This window comes from Rhinolophus sinicus, linkage group LG15 (assembly GCF_036562045.2).
Source record: "Rhinolophus sinicus isolate RSC01 linkage group LG15, ASM3656204v1, whole genome shotgun sequence".
Classification (NCBI taxonomy): domain Eukaryota; kingdom Metazoa; phylum Chordata; class Mammalia; order Chiroptera; family Rhinolophidae; genus Rhinolophus; species Rhinolophus sinicus.
Window position 1 is genome coordinate 28,370,040 of NC_133764.1, and position 23,113 is coordinate 28,393,152.

At 38.3% G+C, this 23,113-nt stretch overlaps 1 protein-coding gene across 9 annotated transcripts in view; it reads left to right on the top strand.

The window, feature by feature from the left end:
- DDX42 (DEAD-box helicase 42) overlaps window positions 1–23,113 on the top strand; it is a 34,312-nt gene that overhangs the window by 7,728 nt on the left and 3,471 nt on the right. For 4 of the 9 annotated variants that reach the window (XR_012492099.1, XM_019732896.2, XM_074319783.1 and 1 more), the window contains exons 3-18: window positions 392–542; window positions 5,116–5,177; window positions 6,530–6,566; window positions 7,402–7,551; window positions 10,585–10,689; window positions 12,091–12,210; window positions 13,065–13,241; window positions 13,845–13,973; window positions 14,593–14,692; window positions 15,273–15,320; window positions 15,836–15,933; window positions 16,867–17,143; window positions 17,906–18,132; window positions 19,576–19,686; window positions 20,815–20,916; window positions 21,581–22,297. Coding sequence is in view for 8 of the 9 variants with exons in the window: in XM_019732896.2 (XP_019588455.1) it covers window positions 392–542; window positions 5,116–5,177; window positions 6,530–6,566; window positions 7,402–7,551; window positions 10,585–10,689; window positions 12,091–12,210; window positions 13,065–13,241; window positions 13,845–13,973; window positions 14,593–14,692; window positions 15,273–15,320; window positions 15,836–15,933; window positions 16,867–17,143; window positions 17,906–18,132; window positions 19,576–19,686; window positions 20,815–20,916; window positions 21,581–22,294 (2,608 nt within the window). In the remaining variant the exon portion in view is untranslated. Of the gene's footprint in view, window positions 1–391; window positions 543–5,115; window positions 5,178–6,529; window positions 6,567–7,401; window positions 7,552–10,584; window positions 10,690–12,090; window positions 12,211–13,064; window positions 13,242–13,844; window positions 13,974–14,592; window positions 14,693–15,272; window positions 15,321–15,835; window positions 15,934–16,866; window positions 17,144–17,905; window positions 18,133–19,575; window positions 19,687–20,814; window positions 20,917–21,580; window positions 23,100–23,113 lie in introns of those variants that run through there. The other 5 variants (XM_074319785.1, XM_019732892.2, XM_019732894.2 and 2 more) reach the window with 2 other exon arrangements.

Sequence of the window (23,113 nt, forward strand, 5' to 3'; positions counted from 1 at the left end):
TTTTAAAGGATTATAAAGAATAAACTAGGATTTTAATATTCATATGAAAGTAATTTTTTCCATAGCATACACTTTAGTGTTTGCCATATCTGTTCAACAGTGATATACTAAATTTGTACTGAAAACGCATCCCTTTTTATAAAACTGGAAATATAATTTCAACAGACATTATTGAAATGGAGAATCTGCTGTGACTGTTTTTTGGGCAATATTAGAAGTTGCATATATTAAGTAATACTTAATAATTAGGTCCTTAGCCAAAGCCTGGAGCTCTTTAATTTGACCTGTGTAGTTTAAATCTCTTAATGGTAATGTATACCATAACAATTAAACATTTCTGTAACATGAAAGATTGACTGACCCCAAACTAAACATGCATCTCCCTTTTCAGATATTTTGAAGACGAGGAAGAAGACTCTAGCAATGTTGACTTACCTTATATTCCTGCTGAAAACTCACCTACCCGCCAGCAATTCCATTCCAAGCCAGCAGATTCTGATAGTGATGACGATCCCCTGGAGGCATTCATGGCTGAAGTGGAGGCAAGTGTCAACTCTGCTTTGTGAAAATTTTCTGCAATTAGAAATAGACCAGATTAACTAGTGCTTCAGTCCTCAGTCAGAATTTGTGTTCTGGCCCTTTTTGGGGAGAATTTTGCACTCATTCCCTAGTTTCTTAAATATACTTCCACATGCCCTGTAACATTTTCAGAGATGATCAGTACCTAGAAATTTGAACTATAACTCTTGAACAAAGTAACTCAAGTGTTGTGTGTATGTTTTGTCTTAATAATTCTCGGTATGTTCTTGAATGAACATCTCATTCAATCTAGCATTTATTAAATGCATATTTATGTAAAGCAGTTAAACTTCAGGCACTTGCTAAAATTACAAATTCTGCATTCTGTATTTTTAATGTTTAGTATTTCTTATTACCAACATTAGCATCAACATTCATAAGTTCCCTGTAGAAATTGAAACTTGTGACCACTTCCTTAAAACGCTTCTCACTAGGCTTTTGTGATTTTGTATTTTGTCTTTTTTCCCCCATCTCTTTGACATGTCTATTCATTTACTTATCTACTTGTTATTAAGAAAAATTTTAAACACATGCAAAAGTAGAATAATAAAGTGAGCCCCCGTATGCCCTTCACCCTACTTTATCAGTTGACAGCTTTTGGCCAATCTTGTGTTCTCTAACCCCCTCCTGCCCCTCTTTTAGATTATTTTAAAGTAAATCGCAGACATATTTCATCTGTTAGTATTTCTGTATCTCTAAGATAACTTAAAAAAACCTAACTTCCATATTATTGTAGTGCCAAAAAAATCATTACATATCTGTCTCACTGTTATCTGTTATTCTTGTGATCCTCTTCCAGTTTCTCAAATACAATTCTACAGTTCTCTATATTGATTTGCTATCTCACTCTTTATAAATTCCTTAGTGACCGCATCCACTTCTACAACTTAGCTTCCATCTTAAGTAATGTCAAGTCAGTAATTCATGTTGTTGGTCTCATAGTCTCTCTTTGGTTTTAGCTCTGCTTTTCTAGAAGCATATTGACCATTGTTACATGAGTGTGTCCCCCGGCACCTTAAACCTAATTTGTCATCTTTTCCTCCTCAAGCAGGTCTTTTTTTTTTTTGGTCTTGTTTCTCTTAATGGCACCAATATTTGCACAGTGGCACCAATATTTGCACAATAACCTAGGCTTGCACTTGCTCTCCTTTCTTATTTTCTTTTTAGCGGATGATAAAGTATGTTCATGACTTAGTTCATTTAATCTTCAGAATAACAATAGGGAATAGGCAGAAAGAAAATACATAAATGTAATTATTTAGTAAGAAAACTGAACTCTAAGATAATACAAGTCCCTTGCCCTAAATCACACTGATACTGTGTAGCAGAACTGGGACTTACTTGCTTTGTCGGGCTGATAGCCAAGCTCTCCAATGCATCATGCTGCCTTTCCTCTCTTCATTTGCCAAGTTCTGTCAATCTTTACAATATCTCTTGCATCTGTTCCTTCCTTTCGGTTTCCACTATGTTCATAGTGGTTTATACCCTCATTAACTCTTTTATTTTTTAAGATTTTATTGGGGGAAGGCGAACAGGATTTTATTGGGGAACAGTGTGTACTTCCAGGCCGATTTTTTTTCCCCCCCCAAGTCAAGTTGTTGTCCTTTCAGTCTTCGTTGTGGAGGGCGCAGCTCAGCTCCAGGTCCAGTTGCCATTTTCTAGTTGCAGGGGGCGCTGCCCACCATCCATCTCTTGCGGGACTCGAGGAATTGAACTGGCAACCTTGTGGTTGAGAGCCCGTGCTCCAACCAACTGAGCCATCCGGGAGGCAGCTCAGCTCAAGGTGCCATGTTCAATGTTAGTTGCAGGGGGCGGAGCCCACCATCCCTTGCGGGACTAGAGTAGTTGAACCAGTAACCTTGTGGTTGAGAGCCCACTGGCCCATGTGGGAAGCGAACCGGCAGCCTTCAGAGTTAGGAGCATGGAGCTCTAACCGCCTGAGCCACCGGGCCAGCCCTACCCTCATTAACTCTTGCCTGGTCTAAGTTCTCTCTCTGCTTTAGGCTCTCTGCTCTGTCATGTATGTGGTATAAAGTGACAGAGTAATTAGACTAAAGCATGTTTCTTACCGTGTTACTACTCTTGTTCAAAACTGTCACTTCATTGCTTATGAAATAAAGTCCTTTGAGATTTCTTGTTTACTTGTTATCTGGTCTTTAGCCAGAATTCATCTTTCCTCTAAGGAAGGACAGAAAGAAAGAATCCAATATGGATTTGTTTTTGTTTAGTCTAAACAAAATTGCTTTTTAAAAATGTGAGCCAACCTTTTAAGATCAGGAGATTTTACCTAAAAGTTCAGACTCTTGAAAAGTAGAAAATCTGGCATTACTAATCCTGCATTCTTGCATGGCAGAAACAGGTTGTTGCTGAGTAGATGTCTGCCTGTTTTAGACAAGGCATGCTTTTTCTAGTTCACCGTAGTTCCATTAATTAATCCCTGTTGTCTTCTTGACATTGAGGCCACCATTTAGAGCCATTTGTCATCACACTTACATTGCGGTTTTCTTACAATGGAGAAATATTTTTTTTCTGAGCTTGGGCTTATCAAATATTACAAAATAAAAGACTCAGGGTCATGTGATACAAGAAAAATTAGAGCATGCTTCTTTAGGAGAATATTCCTACTTACTAAAGTGCGGGCGAAGCATGTCTATGTCAGAAGAATACAACTTTTGTTATCCTGGCTCACTTCATTCATTGTCAGATTGGCACCCATTAGGTATTTGAGTTTCCCACCTTTGATTTAGAACAACTTAAATTACTTGCCAAAGAGTATGCACCTAATAGATAGCAGAGTCAGGATTCAGTTTGAAAGCCTGTATTTTTTCCTGGGGTGTTATTTTGTATCTGAGTTCTTGTAGCACTGTATTTCTGCCATGACACTCACCAAAAAATATTTAGAACATACATGTGCTTTGCACCATGGAAGCGATTTAGTAAATATGTTAAATGATTCTCTCTAGAAGTAAAGGCAGTAAGTGGTTTGTCATGTTTGAGATGTACATATCTTTTTTTCATCTTCGTGAGACATGGACATTTCCCAAAGGGCTATATTTCTCATTATTTCTTGAGCTCTCCCTACTGATGAATTAGAAGAAAAATCAGCTCTTTATTTTCTAGGTTTAAATTTAGATTTAATTTTTGGTAGCGCAAGCTGCCGTAGCCCTTCTTGAGTGGGAATACCCAAGAATGGCCCAGATTCTCTTGCTTGGCATTTCAAGTAGTTGAAGCAATGTGAGGTTAAATCTCTTAAATATGGTACCATTCTTTTGGTGTATTTTTTGGGATAGTATCCAAGGTGTTTTGCTGATTTTTAGGGTGGATATTATCTATCTTGAAGAATGTGGTTGCCAAAGTATTGCATTGAACCCTGATATCTGGTGTAAACTTTTCTAGAAAGTTTAAACTTTTGAACTTAAGATGAAGTTTTATTTTTAGCCAATGTTTAAAAAAAAGTTTATGTAGGCTCAAAAAATATGTTCCATAAGTGTTTGTAACCCATTTCTTAATGTTACATTGCTTATGTCATCTTTACATTAGTTACAACCTTAAATATATCATATCTGTCTCTTGAAAAATAGATTGTGTATAATGTTTCTTTTTAAAGTAATTCCTCTTTTATCAGAAACGTGTTTAGATAGAACGCTTGACCAGGTTTAGTATAGTGCTTTTTAAAGTCAAAGAAGTCAGAAAAATTTATGTTGCTTTATAACCAGGAACAGTTGGGCACAATGTGTTTAATCTTGGTGAAAATTACTTAATTCTTCTGACCTTGGTTTTTCACATGTATAAAACAAAGAATTTTTTTAGTGGTTATCAATTTGCTGTGTATAACAGTGACCTATAGAAAATGGAAAAACTGTATCATTTAACTGCAGTCCCAAGGATGCTGATTTAGTAGGTTTAGAGCAGGGTTTTCACCCTCAGGACTGTGGACATTTGGGGCTGTCCTGTGCATTGGAGGATGTTTAGCAGCATCTGCGGCCTTTACCCACTAGATACTAGTAACAACCTCTCCTTCATCTCCAAGTTGTAAAAGTCAAAAAATGTCTCCAGACATCACCAAATGTCCACTAGGGCCAAAAATCGCCCCGGAATGAGAACCACCTTTGCAGAGTCAGATCCAGAAATCTGCATTTTTTTGCTAGCCCTATTGGTAATCTGATACAAATGATCTTAAGCTACACCTTGAGAAAGCCTGATTTGCCTGAACTTAAGGCCCTTTTCAGCCAACAATTATGTCATTAACATTTTTAAAAAAGTGATCAAGCATTTTTGCCCATTTTTCTATGCATGTTATATATTGCAGATAAAAGTCATGCAATCCTTGTGTAGCCAAGTTTTTAGAACATTTGTGTATTTCTCTTTGAGAAATAATTGTCAAACTACAATTTTGGTTGCATCAAAATGCAGTTGTCAAACTGCATAGTTAAAACTATGATAGCACTTGTTCAAATCTCAGAATTCTTTATAAAGAAATTTCCTTTTCAGTGTTTTCAGTTGATAATGATTCCATACATACTTTTGTTTCATTAGGATCAGGCGGCTAGAGACATGAAGAGGCTTGAAGAAAAGGACAAGGAACGAAAAAACGTAAAGTAGGTTGTTTTCTTCTCCCTCACAGAGGTTATATGAAAAGAAAGTATTACATAGCCTATTCCCCCAAAGTTTGTAGAGAAAAATTAAAATACACAAATGTCTTGACTTGAAGTTACCTCTGTATCTTCAATAATATTTCTGTAGATAATAGAGATGACTAAAGTCTTTGAATTTGCAGTAATTAAAAAAGCGTGTTTTTTTTTGTTTTTTTTTTGGGTAGAATAGCATTTGGTATTCTATAGATAGAATAAGTTACAGTGGGAGTTAAGAGAACATAATTACTAAAGTTTGGGTTCACTGTTCTGAGTTTTGTCCCATAATTAATATAAAGTAGGTTAATGCCTATATGATTGATTATGAGAAGTAATGGTGATTATATCATTAAAAAACTATAGTATTAATAAATAATAAAACCTAGTTTATTTAAGGAGTGACATCATGCTTTAACAACGAGTCAGAACTTGAAATACTTTATTTTCTGGGAAGGAGAGTTCTCCTCTGTCCCTTGCTGAATACACTCCTCTTAAGGCTTTTGCTACCAGGCACAAGTAGGCATGGATGGATATTTCCCTCTGCTTGGCAGTCAGTACTTCAGGCCCTCCCCAAAGTTCCTGTGCCATGTGGAGGTTCAGCCCCTCTCTTTGGTGCTTACTGTGTTTTGCATCCTCTTTCAGTTGCTCTACACTGATGGTATAGCTTGCCTTACAAGTAGCAAGTGCTGTAGGTTAGGCAGAAAGTCTGATTAGAAAGAGATGGTTGTGGAAACTAAGCAACCATACTTTCTATAGCTCCTAAGAATGCAGCAAGTGGCAGTGGTCCCCTTCTCTCTGAATTGCTTAGGAGTTTTAGTCCCAAACTTACAAAGAGTTGATGTCGTTTTTCTGTCCCCAAGGATTTTCGCTAAATGCACTTAACTCCAGAGCTAAAAACTCGGGGGGGATGTTAAGAAAGTTGTGACTTTTTTTTAGTGTATACCAAAAGCAGGATTTTTCGGTTTTTTTAATATAAAATGCTTTTCACAACTGTGTTGTATTTGTTGTATGGGGTTGACAAGGCTAGGATACTTGGATATCTATCTTCAAAAGTTTTTACTCCTTATACCCTTGTTAGAAATTGATGTTTCTAGGGGTACCATGTCATCCCATTCAAAAGAAATGCAAACTGCTGCGTGTAGAGTGAAACCACACATATATGATGGATGGATAGTTGACAGTGTGCTTGTTGCTGCTTTGTTGTTATTAGTGTTGAGAGTTCCTGAGCTATATGGAATTCAACAATAATCTGCTATAAGTATGGAGCTGGGTATGTGGAACATTTGCAGGGAAGTTTGTTTCTCCGCTTGTTTTTCCAGGGGTATTCGAGATGACATTGAAGAGGAAGATGACCAAGTGAGTTCCTATGCAGTATTTCTATCTTTTATTTTTACCCCGCAAAGTCTATACTGGGGACAAGCTAGAGCTTGCCTTCACTGAAATGGCCATTCCTGACATTCAGCAGGGGATGTCATTTGACTTGCTCCTTTTCTACATGTGACCAATTGGTAATATAAAGATTCACATGGCTTTCCTCCATGTTGAAGATGGAACTTTTGATCAACTGTGACATCAGAAACAAATAGCTTTATTCAGCTTGATTTTTTTAATCCAAATGTTTATTCTGATAAATCAAGAAGTAGGGTAGTGTGGGATCTATAGATGGCCGCTAGCAACATCTAACCTCTACCTCTTTCTAGGGGTTCTGTTTGTGATTCTTATATTTCAAGATGGAACATTAATGACTGTCCTTTAGTATTTTTTTCCCCATTGTTCAGTTGTGGGATGGTGAGGAGGGAACCAGAATGAGCAGTAGCCTTTTCCAGGTTTGTGACCCTTCTAATCAGTTTCACTTTCCAAACTTGGATTGGTAAAGCCACAGCATGTGTTCCACAGCTCTGGGCAGGGGAGGTAGACACCCCACCCCAGGAAGGCTGTGGAACTTAAGAGATTTGTAAGTCTTCTGTTAAACAAGTTAAATCATTTTGTAGTACTAACTATCTCACTCATTTCTTCCGATTGTCCCTCTGAATACTGTTACTGTTAAAGGAATCGTTGCTAGTAAAAGTGTTGCCTTACTTGGTAGGTATTTACACTGCAGCCATCTGGTACACTGCGTGCACTAATTACAGGCGCAGACACTGTTCTCAGTTGTGCTTGGGTATGATTATGTTCTTGTGCTTTCCTGCAGGAAGCTTATTTTCGCTATATGGCAGAGAACCCAACTGCTGGTGTGGTTCAAGAGGAGGAGGAAGATAATTTGGAATATGACAGTGACGGAAATCCAATCGCACCTTCCAAAAAAATCATCGACCCTCTTCCTCCCATTGATCATTCAGAGGTATGGTGTTCCTTGCTGAATTTGATTCTTGTTTCAAGCTGATAAAGTTCTCTTCAGCTTTAATATTTAGGTTTTTCTCAGTATCTGAGTACTCCTGATATATACTGCTTATGTCATGAGAATATTTTTCTTTGGGATCTTGTCAGCTCTGCTAAATGGTTGAGTCAGAAAGTGACCGAGTGGTTGGGGCTTAATTGCCTATGTGTATTGTTTAAGATACAGCTGAATCACTTGCGCACATTCAATTTTAGGTGAAGAATTTTTTTTTCAAGGACTTGCACTTGTTTTCCAGACCATCACTTACCATCTTCCTTTCAAAATGGGCCCTTAGGCTGCCATTTGTTTTTTAATTGCTGTAAATCTTATTTCTCCCAGGTCTGGGGCAGATGAAAGGCTGTTTCTTCAAAGGGTAACCAGGAATTATAGGTTCCTTGAATCAAGAAAAACAAATGAGGATATCAGTATACCCACTTGAAAAAAAAAATCAGTGTTTTATCCAGGTTATCAGACTAGATGTTCCATACTCTAGTGATTCTGATCTATAAGGTGTGATCCAAAGACTCCTGGAAGGATCTTTTCAGAGATTCTGTGAAGTCAAAAGAATTTTCATAACAATGCTAAGATAATTTACCTTTTTTTTTTTTTTTTAAACCACGTCAGCATTTGCATCAGTGGCTAAAAGCAATGGTATGTAAAATGCTGACACCTTAGCATGAATCGAGACAGTGCTACCAGCCATTCTGATAGTCATTATATTCTTCACTGCCAGACCATCACAGTTAAAAAAAAAATTAAAAGCCAGCTTCACTTAAGAATATCCTTGATGAAACAGTAAAAATTATTTATTAAATCTTGACTCGTATGTTACATGTCTTTTTATTTGGTGTGACAGATAAAGCACTAAGCTATTTGACTTGTGAGTTGAACTAGCTGCTTTTTTCATGGGACATCATTTTCACTTGAGAAAACTAATAACACTGTAAGGAAAACAATTAAGTGTTTATTGCCAAGGATAGAAATTTAACCTTTCAAACCAAAATTGAATTTAAGAAACTTATATTCACCACAGTTAGCTTGACAGCTTTCTGATACTGAAAGTCTGTTGTAATGAAATTGACGGTGATAAACAACTGATTTTTTTTTTCTATGTTATGAAATTTCGCCGGTTGAATGATCTGCACAGTACCTCAGTGAACCAGAATTTTCAAATGGCCAATGCTTGATGTTACAGAATCATGCATGAGTAAAGGCTCCATTCAAAGTACATGAGGCACCCATGGGTTATAATGTAACGGAATGTGAAAAGTTCACGATATGGTTTCAGATTAGACTATGAAAATAAGCTTTAACCGCTTGTCAAGTTTTAGGTAGAAGAAGAGTAAAAATCGGCAAGAATCTGAAAGACTATTAATAAATACTCTCCTTTTCCAACCACATATTTTTATGAGGCCAGATTTTATTTATGGGCTTCAATCAAAACAGTATATTGCAACAATTTACAGTAGGAACCATTTTCTTTTATCAGACATTAAAGAGATTTGTAAAAATGTAAAACAACGTTATAAAATAACATTTTTATTAAAGCATTTATGTTAAAGTGTAATGAGTTTATTGTTATTTTTCAATGAATAAATTTTAAAAATATTTTCTCAGTTTTAATTTTAATTCAGAAAATATCGATATAATCCACATAAAAAACTCATGTTTTTGTTAAATGTAAAGGTACCTGAGACTAAAATGTTTCAAGAACTACAGGTCTAGACTAAGAGTATAGGCTCTATTCAATTTTTCAAATGTTTCCTTTTGCACAAATGCCACATAATGCCTTGGGATTTTACATGTGGCAAATGAAATTGAATATGTGAAACTGATCTAGGAGGAAGTATCCATGATAAAGAGTGAAAATCCAATAATGAAAAACACAAGTACTTGAAATAATCATCTAATAAAATGTTTGAGTTACTTGACAAAACACTCAAACTTCATCATTTTGGGGTATCCCACAGTTGTCCTAATATAACGGGCAGTCTGCCAAGAGCGAGCAGAAGTAAGGGGCGGGTGGATACCTGTTCTGCCTATAAGTAGCTTTTTTCACATTTTTTTATATATACAAAAATTTACATATTTGTAAGTAAAATTGTGAACAAAGACAAAAGCTCTTGCCCTCATGGAGCTTCCATTCTAGTAGAGTCAGGAGAGAACTAAAGTAAATCCTGTGATGGCTTAGTGCGGCATTGTGGGGAGCATAACAGAGGTTCTGCTTAATAATGCTAAAGGCAAACTTAAAACTTTACTTTTTGTTGATAATTGCCATTGAAAGATAATTAATTTTAGGCTGTATCCAGAATTAGGAAATTTTTGACCACCCAACAAAGGCTTATATTCTCCTTAAGAAATAAGTTTATTGTAGACATGCCATACCGTCAGAAAGAAAATCATTTAGTCAGATTCATATGGGGTTTTGTTTTATGTTTTATATTCTTAGTACAGCAAGTTATGAAAAGTGGAGCAGAGAGGTGACTTCTCCCTCTTTGGAATTGGAAGTGCTTGGCCATACATTTTTGAAAAGTTATGTAAACAGTTCTGTGTTTTTAAAAAGAACTGAACTCCTTCTAAAGGCAGAGCTCTTCCCAAAGGAAATATTAGAAATGTTTTTAAATGCCTAGAGCTAGATGAACAACTTACTCCAAAGTATATTTAGATGTTATAGGGTGGACTCTCTTCTTTAAAATACTACTTTAAAATCTGAGGCCTTTGGCATTATAGAGATTCCTTAGTCTGCATCAAGGTTGTTCAAATCTGATGTGTCTATTAAGAGTCTCTTTAGAAAGTAGGTTGGTGTTTATATTGAAAATGGGATCAGGAAAAGAAATTGACTGTACTTTTGGAATGTGTGTCATGAATGAGTGAATTCCTTTGTTCTCTCTAGTTGATTATGGCTTGTATATTTGTAGAAAATTATTTTGCATTAAAATCAAACTCACAGGATTGACTCTTGAATTCTAGACTAACTTTGAATAATTGGACCTGCAGATTGACTATCCACCATTTGAAAAAAATTTTTACAATGAGCATGAAGAGATAACCAACCTCACCCCACAGCAGCTAATAGATCTCCGGCATAAGCTCAATCTTCGGGTAAGTCAACCATTAAGCCAGATAGTCTTATATTAATGTTAATTAATCCAAGGTTAGTACTATTGGTTACCCAAACTAAAATAACCTTGAATTTCTTGTCTGATGGTCTCTGAACTGTCTTTAATAGAGCAATAATTACATCCCTTGGGCTCACGAGTCTTTTTATTATATTAGTCTCCCAACTGTTTTAGGATAGGATTGCTTTTTCTTTCATGTGATACACATGAATGCCATATGTGTTCAGTCAACTCTTACGTTGTGTTGGAACAATAAGTTATTGTGATCTTAATTGGGAAGTATTTCTACAATGAGTACAGTGTGCTGAGAACTGTGTTGGGTGGGCTAGAGGCTAGAGATGAAGGGTAGGAGTCCCCATCTTCAGGAAGAGGAGACAAGATTAACAGATGTGAACAATATGATATTTCAAAATTAAGATAAACTTGCTTCTCAAATTATGTACAGCATCCTTTTTAAAAAAATTAGAAGAAATTAACACTTTAAAAAATATAATAGTTTAAATTGTCCACCAAAAAGTTTTGGGTTGCATATTGGCCACATTGTCTAGGGTGCTGCTAGATGTTAGTTAAGAGAAACATACAGATAATAGAGTGCTATCTGCTCTGGTGTGGACAACTTTCTGACCTATGTCTTACCCTTTGCTATGTGATGTTTGAACTTCTGTTTTCTGAGAGAGGTAAATGTGTATGTGTTTACTTATCTGTTTTCCAAGAGGTACCACCCACTCCCCCAAATTAAAAGAAACACACAACTTTTTAAGTGAAATCCTGATTTGAAATACCAGCATCACTAGAGAAGCATTGAAAGGTTTCTACTGTTGGAGTCAGTATGGGGGTTTTAAGCCTCTTTCTTCACCTGGGTACAGTTCAAACAGTGCATGATGGTGGCTGGACCATCGCTAACTGGGGCATTAACTCTCCAGGCATGACTGAAAATGGAGATGGTAGATAATATCTTTGTAACCAGTGGGTATACATATGTCTTATTTAGAGCACATTTGCTGCACTCTTTATTTTTTTCTACCATCTGGTTGATAGTTATGCAAAGTGGTAAAAAAACCAAACATTAATGACTTTTGCAATTCGTTGAACAGTATTTTTTTTTTATTTCTTATGAGAAAATTAATTTTGATTAAAGAAATGTCTAAGCACTTAATCATTTTAGGACAATTATCTCTGGAATATTTATCGTGGAGTTTTTTTTTTTATATGAGGTTTTAGATCTGTTATTTTACTTTTTCAAACAGTGTGTGCTTTTGGCTGTAGACTTATGTTTTTCACTTCATACTCAAGTTAAATGCTAGAGACAGATAAGTATTGTTGAACTTCCAGTGCTGTTGATTTTGAAGTACAAGTCATTCCTGGGAGTTGTCTTTATCTCTAGGTCTCTGGTGCCGCACCTCCTAGACCGGGAAGTAGTTTTGCTCATTTTGGGTTTGATGAACAACTGATGCACCAGATTCGGAAATCTGAGTACACACAGCCCACTCCAATACAGTGCCAGGTAAGTAAAACAGAATGAAAGAAAATGAAGTAGAATGATATTCGATGACTATATTTATTTTAGAAACAAATCAAAGCAATGAAACAGTGGTTAGTGCAGAGCTGTATTGATGTGGATAGAAGGTCCAAATAGTCCCTCTGTGGTTTAGACTTTAATTCTGCTTTAACTAGGGAGGGAGGGAGGACATTTATGAAATACAAGAATATTTCTGAAACCTTAAAAATTTAAAGAACAAAAGTGAACTATTTACCATTAAAAAAGTTGCGAAAGGGGTTGGAAAATGTTTTCTATCTGATACCTGTCTTCAATCTGAAGAAAATAATTTTTAGGTCTAAACTCAATTAGAAAGATTTGTATATGGGCAAATTTAGCACTGTCAGTGATTACAATTCCTTTGTCCATGACCTGAAAATTCTCGTTATAACTGAAAGTAATACCTTCTATTTCCTATTTATAGGTGGGATTTAATTCACTCCTACACAGAAAATTAGAATTTTTGTATATGGATGAGATAGTCTGCACCTTCTCAAGGGGACAAGATTTTTAAAATTTTAGCAACCCACTTACATTATAAATTGCAATTTTTATTTCTATATTTTAAGCAAAATGAAGTCATTCATATTTTTTGAATGGTAGCTGATCCACATGAAGAGAATGATAATGTTTCTTACAAATCACAAAGGTTATGGGAATGCCAGGTATTTCTCGTTATTCCATAGCCAGTATACACGGCTCAGGATAGTTTTGTTCCAGTGGAAATGAATGTCATTGTCACTTACCTTTCTTCAGGATTTCCTTCAGAACGTCTTTAAAATGGAAAGTTGAGAGTGGATATACTCTATTTTTTTCTCTAGGGTGTGCCTGTGGCATTAAGTGGTAGAGACATGATTGGTATTGCCAAAACAGGCAGTGGAAAAACTGCAGCCTTTATCTGGCCCATGTTGATTCATATAATGGACCAGAAGGAATTGGAACCAGGTGATGGACCCATTGCCGTGATTGTGTGTCCTACTAGGGAGCTTTGCCAGCAGGTATGTGCTTTTTTTGTAGAGTGCCTTCTTTCGTATGTGAACCAGCAAGGTACCAAGTAAGCAGTCAAGTGGGTAGAATTATCAGGAAACTTCTTATTTGAGGTGAAATGCACATAAAATTTACCATTTTAACCATTTTTAAGTGTACAGGTTGGTGGCATTAAGTACATTCACACTGTTGTGCTACCAGGAAACTTGGAAAATAGTATGTTATGTATTTTCTATAACCAAATTTTCTATAACACACTTTTCTCTATTGTTTTAAGAGAAAATAATATGGGAATTGTTTGTATTGTAAGCTCCCAATGTTTTCCTCTTGGGTTAATTCATTTTGCTTGGTGGAAGGGCATTGACAGGGTCAGGAAGAGAAGTGGAAAAAAAAATGAAATAACCAAGATAAGATTTTAGATAGCCTGTTGAGATACGATAATGGTACTCTTTATTTACTTTGTGAATAAAATTATGCTTTTTGAAGTACTTTTTAGCTTTTGATTTTCTATGACATGGCATTCTGTGTGTTTTTCAGAACTCTCTTTTGGGTTGTGACAGGTATTTGTTAGTGTCACAGTTTGTTAATATGTCATTATGTCAACAACTTCGTAGATCCATGCAGAATGTAAGCGGTTTGGGAAAGCATATAATCTTCGATCAGTGGCCGTGTATGGCGGAGGGAGCATGTGGGAGCAGGCCAAGGCCCTTCAGGAAGGGGCAGAGATTGTTGTGTGTACCCCAGTAAGTATGTCTTGGGTTTAAATTTAAATGGCTTCTCAGCCTCCGTTGGTATAGAAAAAAATGCTTAGTTATTGGAAGGAATTTGCCTTAAAATGTGATAAAGCAAGGTTGAGAATACTGTAATGAGTCACAGTCTATGGCTTTGGCTTAATTTTGATTAGTTGACTAAAATAACAGTCCATTAAGATTCTGACATATATGTATATTAATAGCTACGAATTCCCCTCTGTTTCAAATAGTTTTTCTTGTGCTCTCCTAGAAAATGCATCTGTGGTGCTGAGAGCATGAAGCATCAGAAAGAGTATGGTCAGAACTGCCTAGAAGAGTGTAGTGTAAGCATGAAAACACATCAGTAAGGTTTTTAATTAGCCCATTTCAGAATGCCTCACAAAAATAGCTCTGGCCGTTTTCTCACAATTTAAATTACAATGTAAAGCATCTTACTGAGATTTCAAAACTTCTGTTCTTTTGGGCCCTGTAGTACATGAAGTCCAAGGCTGTCAGACCATCATTGTCTGTTATAGTCTGAGACTGGAGTGTTAGTACCTTTGCCAGGAGCACAATTTTAGAAAATTCTGGTAAATGCCTTTACTTATTATTCATTTTCTGGATCTCATAGGGTCGACTGATTGATCATGTGAAGAAGAAAGCTACCAATCTTCAAAGAGTCTCTTATCTTGTGTTTGATGAAGCAGATCGCATGTTTGACATGGGGTTTGGTATGCTTTGAATACCAGTTTCTTCTTTCCCTCTCCTCTTGATACTAATTTTTTCCATGTCTTTCTATACTTACCTGTTTTTTTTCCCTGCATGAGAGAAGCTAAAAATAACTCCTGGATAGGGTTAGACTTTAGAGATTTAGCTAAAATGTTAACTATTTTTAGGCGTTCTCTCAGGAAAAGTATGTTAAGCTTGATTGGGTTGAGGACATTTCAAAGTGCCTTTGTATATAGGGGAATATTATCTCTGTGCTTTATTTTTTATTCATGTGCCTTTGTGGAGGTCAAAGTCTGTTCTTAGGTAGGTGGATGTCATATCATTCAAGGTCCTTTGCTTTCCTGTCCTTGACCTACCTAGCTGTGTCAAAATTCTATCTTTATTGATTGGAATGCCACTGGACCTAGCCCAGCTGGGTGGAGGGTACCATGATTTTGAGTTTCATACTGAATGATAAGTCAAGGAGTTTCAAAATGTCCTTAATTCTTACAATCTCTCGTATGAAGACTTACTAAAATGACTTCTCCAGGCATCCCAAACTGTATTACAGAGTTATTAATTTTACTATTCTCCTTCTTCCAGAGTACCAGGTGCGATCCATAGCCAGTCATGTCCGTCCTGACAGACAGAGTATGTATCAAGCAGTTTTACTAAGTCACATTTGTACTCAGAATAAACACCTGTTTATTTTATAAGCACTCAGTTATGGCAGCAAAAATGATCGTGTGTGTACTGGTAAGAACCATAAAGGGTGAGATAATGGTAGTTTATCTGAGCTGCACAGGATCTTTGAGGTTATCAGATGTAACTCATTTTTATAGATGATAAAGCCAAGGCTGAGAATTAAGTGACTTGCCCCAATTTATACAATTTTATCAGTGGGTAGAGGCAATGCACAGTGCAGATCTGCTGATTTGAAGTCAAGAGACGTTTTCTGAACCATGCCGACAACCCTGTTTTAACTGATAATATATAAAAATAGAATAAGAGCAATTTTTGTTTTTTAGCGAAATGAGTTTTTTAAACTAAATTTAAAGTTCAGTTTTATTTTGAAAAACAGTATTTTGAGTGTCAGTAGGAAACTTACTGGATATTCAAAAAATAAGTCATACTGTTTCTTTAACAGAATTTACTTTACTTTTCAGCTCTCTTATTCAGTGCAACTTTTCGGAAAAAGATTGAAAAGCTGGCCAGAGATATCCTGATTGACCCTATTCGAGTGGTGCAGGGAGATATTGGAGAGGTAACCCTGGAACCCAACCTGTTATTTCTCATATTATGGAGACATGGAATTAATTTCTCACTACTGAGAGAAAGAAAAAATCTTACTGTGTATTTACAGATGAGGCAACATGTTTCAAATTTGCTTTAAAAAATACAAGGGGGGATAGATGAAAAAGATTGGTAAAGTGTTGGTAATTGTTGAAGGTGGGTGATGGGTCCATGGGAGTTGATTTGTGTTAATTTCACACACAAATAGTTTTTTTTGGATAGTTAAAATTTTTTCAGAATAAAAATTAAAAAAAAAAAAACTTTGGGAAAAATACAAAAAACAAGCTAGAAGATGAGCAGAGTGAGATAGGATGGAACTAACAAATAATTGTGGGAGGAGTCCTGCACAGCGTGGAGTGGGGTGGCTTGAAAGCTCGGTGAAAATGAGATAAGGGTTTTTTCCTCACCTGTACATATGCCCTATGGAAAATTTCTCTGAATTTTGATTTGGAATTCAATCAAGGCTGCCTTGAGAATTCCTTAAGGTTCTTGCCATGTTTATTATAGAAAATTCTGTGCAGTTAGTGTTTTGACATTGTCCATTTTTCATATTTGAATACCTTCTTTGTGCATATAGGAAATATACTAGGAACAGTGAGTGGGAGGGACAGAAAAGGAGCTTAATTTACTAGGAATAATCTGAATTGGCATATAAAAAGTATTGCAAAGTATTAGGACTTACAAATGAGTTGGTATGTGTACACATCAGGAGAGATGGGGAGAGCACCGTGATTTGAGAAGGGACGTCAGTTTTGAGCTGCTCTTGACTTGCTGAAGGCAGACCCAAGGGGACGAGGGATTGTTCAGGGTTCTAGATTGAGGTAGAAAATGTGATGTCTGGTCCTTGGTCAGGTGCCCTTTGGCACAAATGTCACAATCCTCTGTTTCGTTTCTTCCTTTTCAGGCAAATGAAGATGTGACACAGATTGTGGAGATTCTCCATTCTGGGCCTACTAAATGGAACTGGCTTACCCGGCGTCTGGTAGAGTTTACCTCTTCAGGGAGTGTCCTCCTATTTGTTACTAAAAAAGCCAATGCAGAGGAGCTAGCCAATAACCTTAAGCAGGAGGGTCATAATCTTGGGCTGCTTCATGGGGACATGGATCAGAGTGAAAGAAACAAGGTCATTTCAGACTTTAAGAAAAAGGATATTCCAGTCCTGGTGGCCACAGATGTTGCAGGTAGAGTATGAATTTCCCTAATAACCTTAGGTTTCTATGCTATAAGGGGGCACTGTCTTGCTATGTAAGACCTATAATATCTGAGCGAGCTGATGGAAGGCGCTCTGCTGGCCATTCCCATGGAGCATCAGTTCAGAGCACAGTGATCACAACCACTTTTCACTTAATGTTTCTTTCTGAGAAAAAGATACCCCTGCAAAAAAAAAAAGATATCCGTGCAATTGGAAGACACTTGGGAAAAAATTGTTGAGTCAGTTACATTATAAGTTATGTCCTTCTTGTATGTCTGAATATAGTAAGTATCTTATATTGATTGTTTAATTGGGCATACTTCACTAAAGATCAAAATTTGTTGAAGTATAATTTTTGGTTTTGTTCTGAGTTTTAATAGCTACTTTTAAAAATGTATTTACTTCCAGAAAGGAGTTAATTTTTCAGCTGTAAGGCACACTTGATGCTGGTTTTAATTTTTTATATATTCCTAGTGCAAGAGAGACACCATAGCAGTTTATTCATGGCAGAATATGTCCCTTACAATAGATGGCTCAGCATTATAGAAAAGGGACGTAAGTTTTGAGCTGCATTTGACTTGCTGTGGCATTTGTTCTAGAAGGATAACTTATATGCCTGTATCTCAGCTCACCAAGCCATGCATTTTGCCTAGATAAGAGGGATATTGGTTCTTAGAGGTTGAGCATTTGGGGTTACTTTTGACTCCTGATGAAGAATTAAAGAATTTGGTTGGGTTGTTTTTTATTTCAGCTCGTGGTCTGGACATTCCTTCAATTAAGACTGTCATTAACTATGATGTAGCACGAGACATTGATACCCATACTCACAGGATTGGCCGCACAGGACGAGCGGGCGAGAAGGGCGTGGCTTATACCTTGCTGACCCCCAAGGACAGCAATTTTGCTGGTGACCTTGTCCGGAATTTGGAAGGAGCCAATCAGCATGTTTCCAAGGAACTCCTAGATCTGGCAATGCAGGTGAGGAGCTGGGCACACTTCAGATTGCTCCATGTTGTGAAAGAAATTGAACAAGCCTGAGGCAGGTAACATACGTAGAAGCATGTCAAGAAAGGGGGTGGGACGGAGAGGATACTGCTTATGAGATATTGTAGGACATTAAAATTCATCTGGTCTGTCTGCTTATCCTTTCCTTTCAGTAGCATCTGCATTGAAAAGCTGTTCCGTGTGCTAAAATCTGTCCCTTAAATTTCTGCCTACTTACCACATAGCATATGTGTCAATAAATGTAATCTCAGAGATGGCTACTATTCTTACTGCCCTTTCCCTCAAATACTCTTCTCTTTGATGGGAGGCTAAAAATGTGTGCTGTCTTTCAAAAATGATGTATTTCACTATTCCTCATAGACTTAGATCTCAGACCTTTAACCACACTGATTGCCAATCCAAACTGAGGGAGGCATTCTACTGAATTAAATCTTGAGCTGTGTTAATATATGCAGTCCCCAAATTATGAGTGGGTTTGGGATACACATTCTGATAACAGATACCTACGTATTTTTCAGATTCTAGGCCAGCCCACAGCACTGCTAGCCGGTAATGCAGTTGTGTGGTCCTGTCCATGCTTCAGGCCTGGGAGTAAAGGCCCTGCAGTGCCCAAGAGTAATGTTTCCTTCCCTTTCCTGGGTACAGCGAGCCATTCCTAAACTAAATATTTGAACACGATACATTTTGTCTTTGGCATTTCCTTCATCTCTTTGTGCCTCAGACCTCCTGTGCTCTCAGACTGTGATCAGCTTCCCTGATGAGCACCTTTGCCAAACCTGCCCTGCCTCTCAAGAACTTCACTTTGATTATAAGGTGTGACCATCAGATACAGTTTTGATCTCCCCCAGAGTTGTTTGCATTCTGAAGACAGCGTGACTACATCTGATCAGTAATATTCTGTCAGTGATCAATGAAAACTTAGGCTGTACGAGTAAATAAGATTTTTAGTTATGTGGCTACCAGTTCTAGGCCTCTGCCCCTAGAGTCAATTCTAATAAATGTCACTTTACATAGTTTTTTCCCTTTCCTTCCAAACCCACTAATTCTTTAAAAGCTCCATTTTTTTTCATGTCCAATGGTATATATAGATTATTTGAAAGATAGAAAATCGTTTTCCTCGAGGAAGTTAGAAGTACCCAGGGTAAGTAATCACTTCTCTTTCTGGAGTGCCTGGAGGAAGGAGCAGTAAAGGAAGCCTTCCATAAGGATCTAAGTCTAATGACAAATGGTAGATTAAATTATAAAAAAGAAGCGAATCTGTGGTTCCCATGAACAGTTCCTTTCTTGCCATAAATACCTTGGCTAAAGATGAAGCAAAAAGTTCTTCCCTCCCACTTAGTTTGCTCTTTGATCTTGTCTTCTTCCTCTGGCCGCCTCTCCGACCCCTGGTTTAACCTTGAATTGTGTTCAATGCAGAATGCCTGGTTTCGGAAATCCCGCTTCAAAGGAGGGAAAGGCAAAAAGCTGAACATTGGTGGAGGAGGCCTAGGCTACAGGGAGCGGCCTGGCCTAGGCTCTGAGAACACGGTGAGTCCATGCTCCAGGGCTGGTCCTGAGTCCTGGGTGATATTAAGACTAGCCTCCTCTACCTCATTGAGTTCAGAACCCTGTCTAGAAGGGAGCTTGTGTTTCATCTGCTGGCTTGAGTCAATATAATGTTGGTTCTTAATGTTGTGATATTCTGTTGAAGAAGTACTTACGTGTATTTGATGGACTAGCCGTGCTCAGGAAATCAGTCTAGATTAGCAGTGGTTCTCAAACTGTGGTTCCTGGACTAGCAGCAAATGCAAACTCGTGCCCTGCGCCGACCTGGTGAATCAGAAACTCGAGGTAGTTCCCAGCAGCCTGTGTTTACAAGCCCTCCAATAGTGCCTGGAGCCTGCTGCTAGGAAGGCATTGTCACAGGTTCACTTTGTAAACTCTAGCTGTATCTTGTAACTAAACTCAGGAATGATTTCTACACTTTCTGGGAATTGCATCAAAGACCAATGAGAGCTAGCTTTCTTTTTTTTTACAAACCAGGTAACAAAAGTTCCCACTGACTGGCTTTCTTAATTGCCTGTTTCCTGTCGCTTCTGATTCCTAAGCCAAGGAAGAAAGCTGCCAGTCTACAATTCTGGAGCATTATAGTTAACTAGTGTCTCTAATAAATAAATAATTGCTCCCCACAGTACAATAATGATGACACACGTGGCGCAGATGATAGTGATAGCTAATACTGAGCACTTTATACCAGGGCCGTTCTAAGCAGTCACACATATGAACTGTCTTCACAGCCACCCAATGAGAGTAAGTATAGATCGTAAACCCGTGGCACCTAAGGTTACACACTGGTAAGTGTTGGGGATGAGTGAGACTCTTAAGGATCTAGATTCAGAGCCTGAGCAGTCAGTCATGTGCTGCACTGCTTTGTACTGCTATGTGGCCTTTTCATCCTATAATTTTTACATAATTACATAAACATGTTTCTTTGTATATATAATACCATATAATCAGCTTTGGGCATAATCTAACCTCATTTCTAGTAACTTTCTAAGAATATCCCGTTCCCATTGCAGCTCTCACTCGAGTTTTCAGTATATTGAGGCCCAATCTGTGGCAGTGAGTGGGCTTTCCTGCTTTTCTTCCATCCTCATGGGTGTGTTTATTTTTTAGGATCGAGGAAATAACAACAATGTAATGAGCAACTATGAGGCCTACAAGCCCTCCACAGGAGCCATGGGAGATCGGCTGACAGCAATGAAAGCAGCTTTCCAGGTCTGAGATAACATTTAACTAAAAGTTTTCAATAGTAACTCTTGGGAAGTGCCAAGGCGGCCTAGTCTTGAGATGGTAGCTAGGTTTGTAGGTTTGGTGCTGGATTTAGAGTCTTCTCACTGCTTTCAGTTTTGATAAACTTGACCATAGCTTACCTAGAGATGCAGGTATAGAGACCAGAGAAACCCTTTTTGCTGGCTGTCTGCTTCAATCACACCCCAAGCCTGGGACGATTGTACTACAGCAGGGTTGGTGTTCCCTCGCTGCCCCAATTGCCTACAGTGTTGCTCACCTGCAAGGCTGTTACGATCTGGTTGAGCGGAATTGCCATTTTTAAGCCAAGTTTGATTCTGTACCTGTTGTGGACTGTGAGCCTGTCTTCCTTCTACACTTACCCCTCCAGTTAGCTAGCTGGCCTTCATTTGCACCTTTTACCATCTCCAGACTTTCAGTTAGGTCCCAAGATTTATTCTTTGTCAATTAATAGAGGACCAGAGAAACCATGGGATCGTGGGGCCATCAGGCTGCTTAAGGCCAGGCCAGCATGATAGCACCGTGTGTGAATGCACAAGTTTCTGCATACTTCATCATTGCCAAGCTTATACATTCAAGTTTCTTGAACTTACTGTTTTATCTATTCAGCTATTCTTGTTGTCTCTTTCAGTCCCAGTACAAGAGTCACTTTGTTGCAGCCAGCTTAAACAACCAGAAGGCTGGGAGTTCTGCTGCTGGGGCAAGTGGATGGACAAGTGCAGGGAGCTTGAATTCTGTTCCAACTAACTCAGCTCAGCAGGGCCAGAACAGTCCTGACAGCCCCATTGCCAGTGCCACCAAGGGCATCCCAGGCTTTGGCAATACTGGTAACTTCAGCAGTGCCCCGGTGACCTATCCTACTGCTGGAGCCCAGGGAGTCAACAACACAGCTTCAGGGAGTAACAGCCGAGAAGGAATTGGGGGTGGCAATGGGAAGAGAGAGAGATATACTGAGACCCGGGTTGGCAACCGTCATAGTCATGGAGAGAGTGGCAGTGGCAATCGGCATGGCGACAGCCCACGTCACGGAGATGGTGGTCGCCATGGAGATGGATACCGCTACCCAGAAAGCAGCAGCGGCGGTGGCGGCAGCCGGCATGCTGATGGTCATCGTCATGGGGAGAACAGGCATGGAGGAGGTGGAGGCCGACACGGAGAGAGCCGAGGTGCAAATGATGGTCGGAATGGTGAAAACAGGAAAGAAGGTTGTAACCGTGAGAGCAGAATGGACCCAAAGGTGGACAGCAGCAAGATGGACAAGGTGGACAGCAAGACAGATAAGACAGCTGATGGTTTCGCCGTTCCTGAGCCACCCAAGCGCAAGAAAAGTCGATGGGACAGTTAGATGGTATGTGCTGAAGTGTGAAATCGTCTTTAAATTTGAGAAAGATTTTTTTTGATAACTAGGTGTCTCAGGGCTGGGTTGGGGCCCAAGGTGTAAGGACCCCCTGCCCTTAGTGGATAGCTGGAGCTTGGAGACATTACCCCTTCATCAGAATCCTTTTTTTTGGATGCTTTCTCGGGGAAGCTGCTTTGGTCCTGGGAAGCAGTGAGCTCGAAACTTCTTTTGGCTCTGGGTGAGTTGTCATGAGGGTCAGATGAAAATACCTTGGAAGGGCCTTATAGGGTACAAAACTCACTCTAGCTTTGTATTATATGTGTATATTTTTTACTAAAATGTCACCTTATATAAACATCTACAAGTAAAGTTCTTTTTCTTAGCTATGTGGCCAGGCAGTCCTTTTAGGAGTTGGCTTCTGCAAACCCAGTCCGTTACAGTGTTAGGGATATTTGGGAAGCACTTTGGTGCTTCCGGACATTTGTAGGAAAGGGAGGTGTCTGATTTCAAGTGTGAGTTTGAAGCTCAGGTTCCCCAGCCAGGTTTGTATCCAGCCCCAAGACCAGAAGCAGCAGCCTGCCTGACCCAGAGCAGCTACCATGAAAGGGGAAAAGATGATCCTAAAAACAGAATTGCTCCAGGTCTGAAGTGTTGCTAAATTTAAAAAACAAAAACCCAACAGCTTTTAACTGTCTTCTCCTATTTCATTGTATTTTTTTTAACTTGCCACATGGTAGAAAAATCTTTTGCTGAAATGATTTTTTTTTTTTCAATCTTGTTTATAAAAGAAATATACGTACTTTGAATTTTGTGACTTTGTGAAGT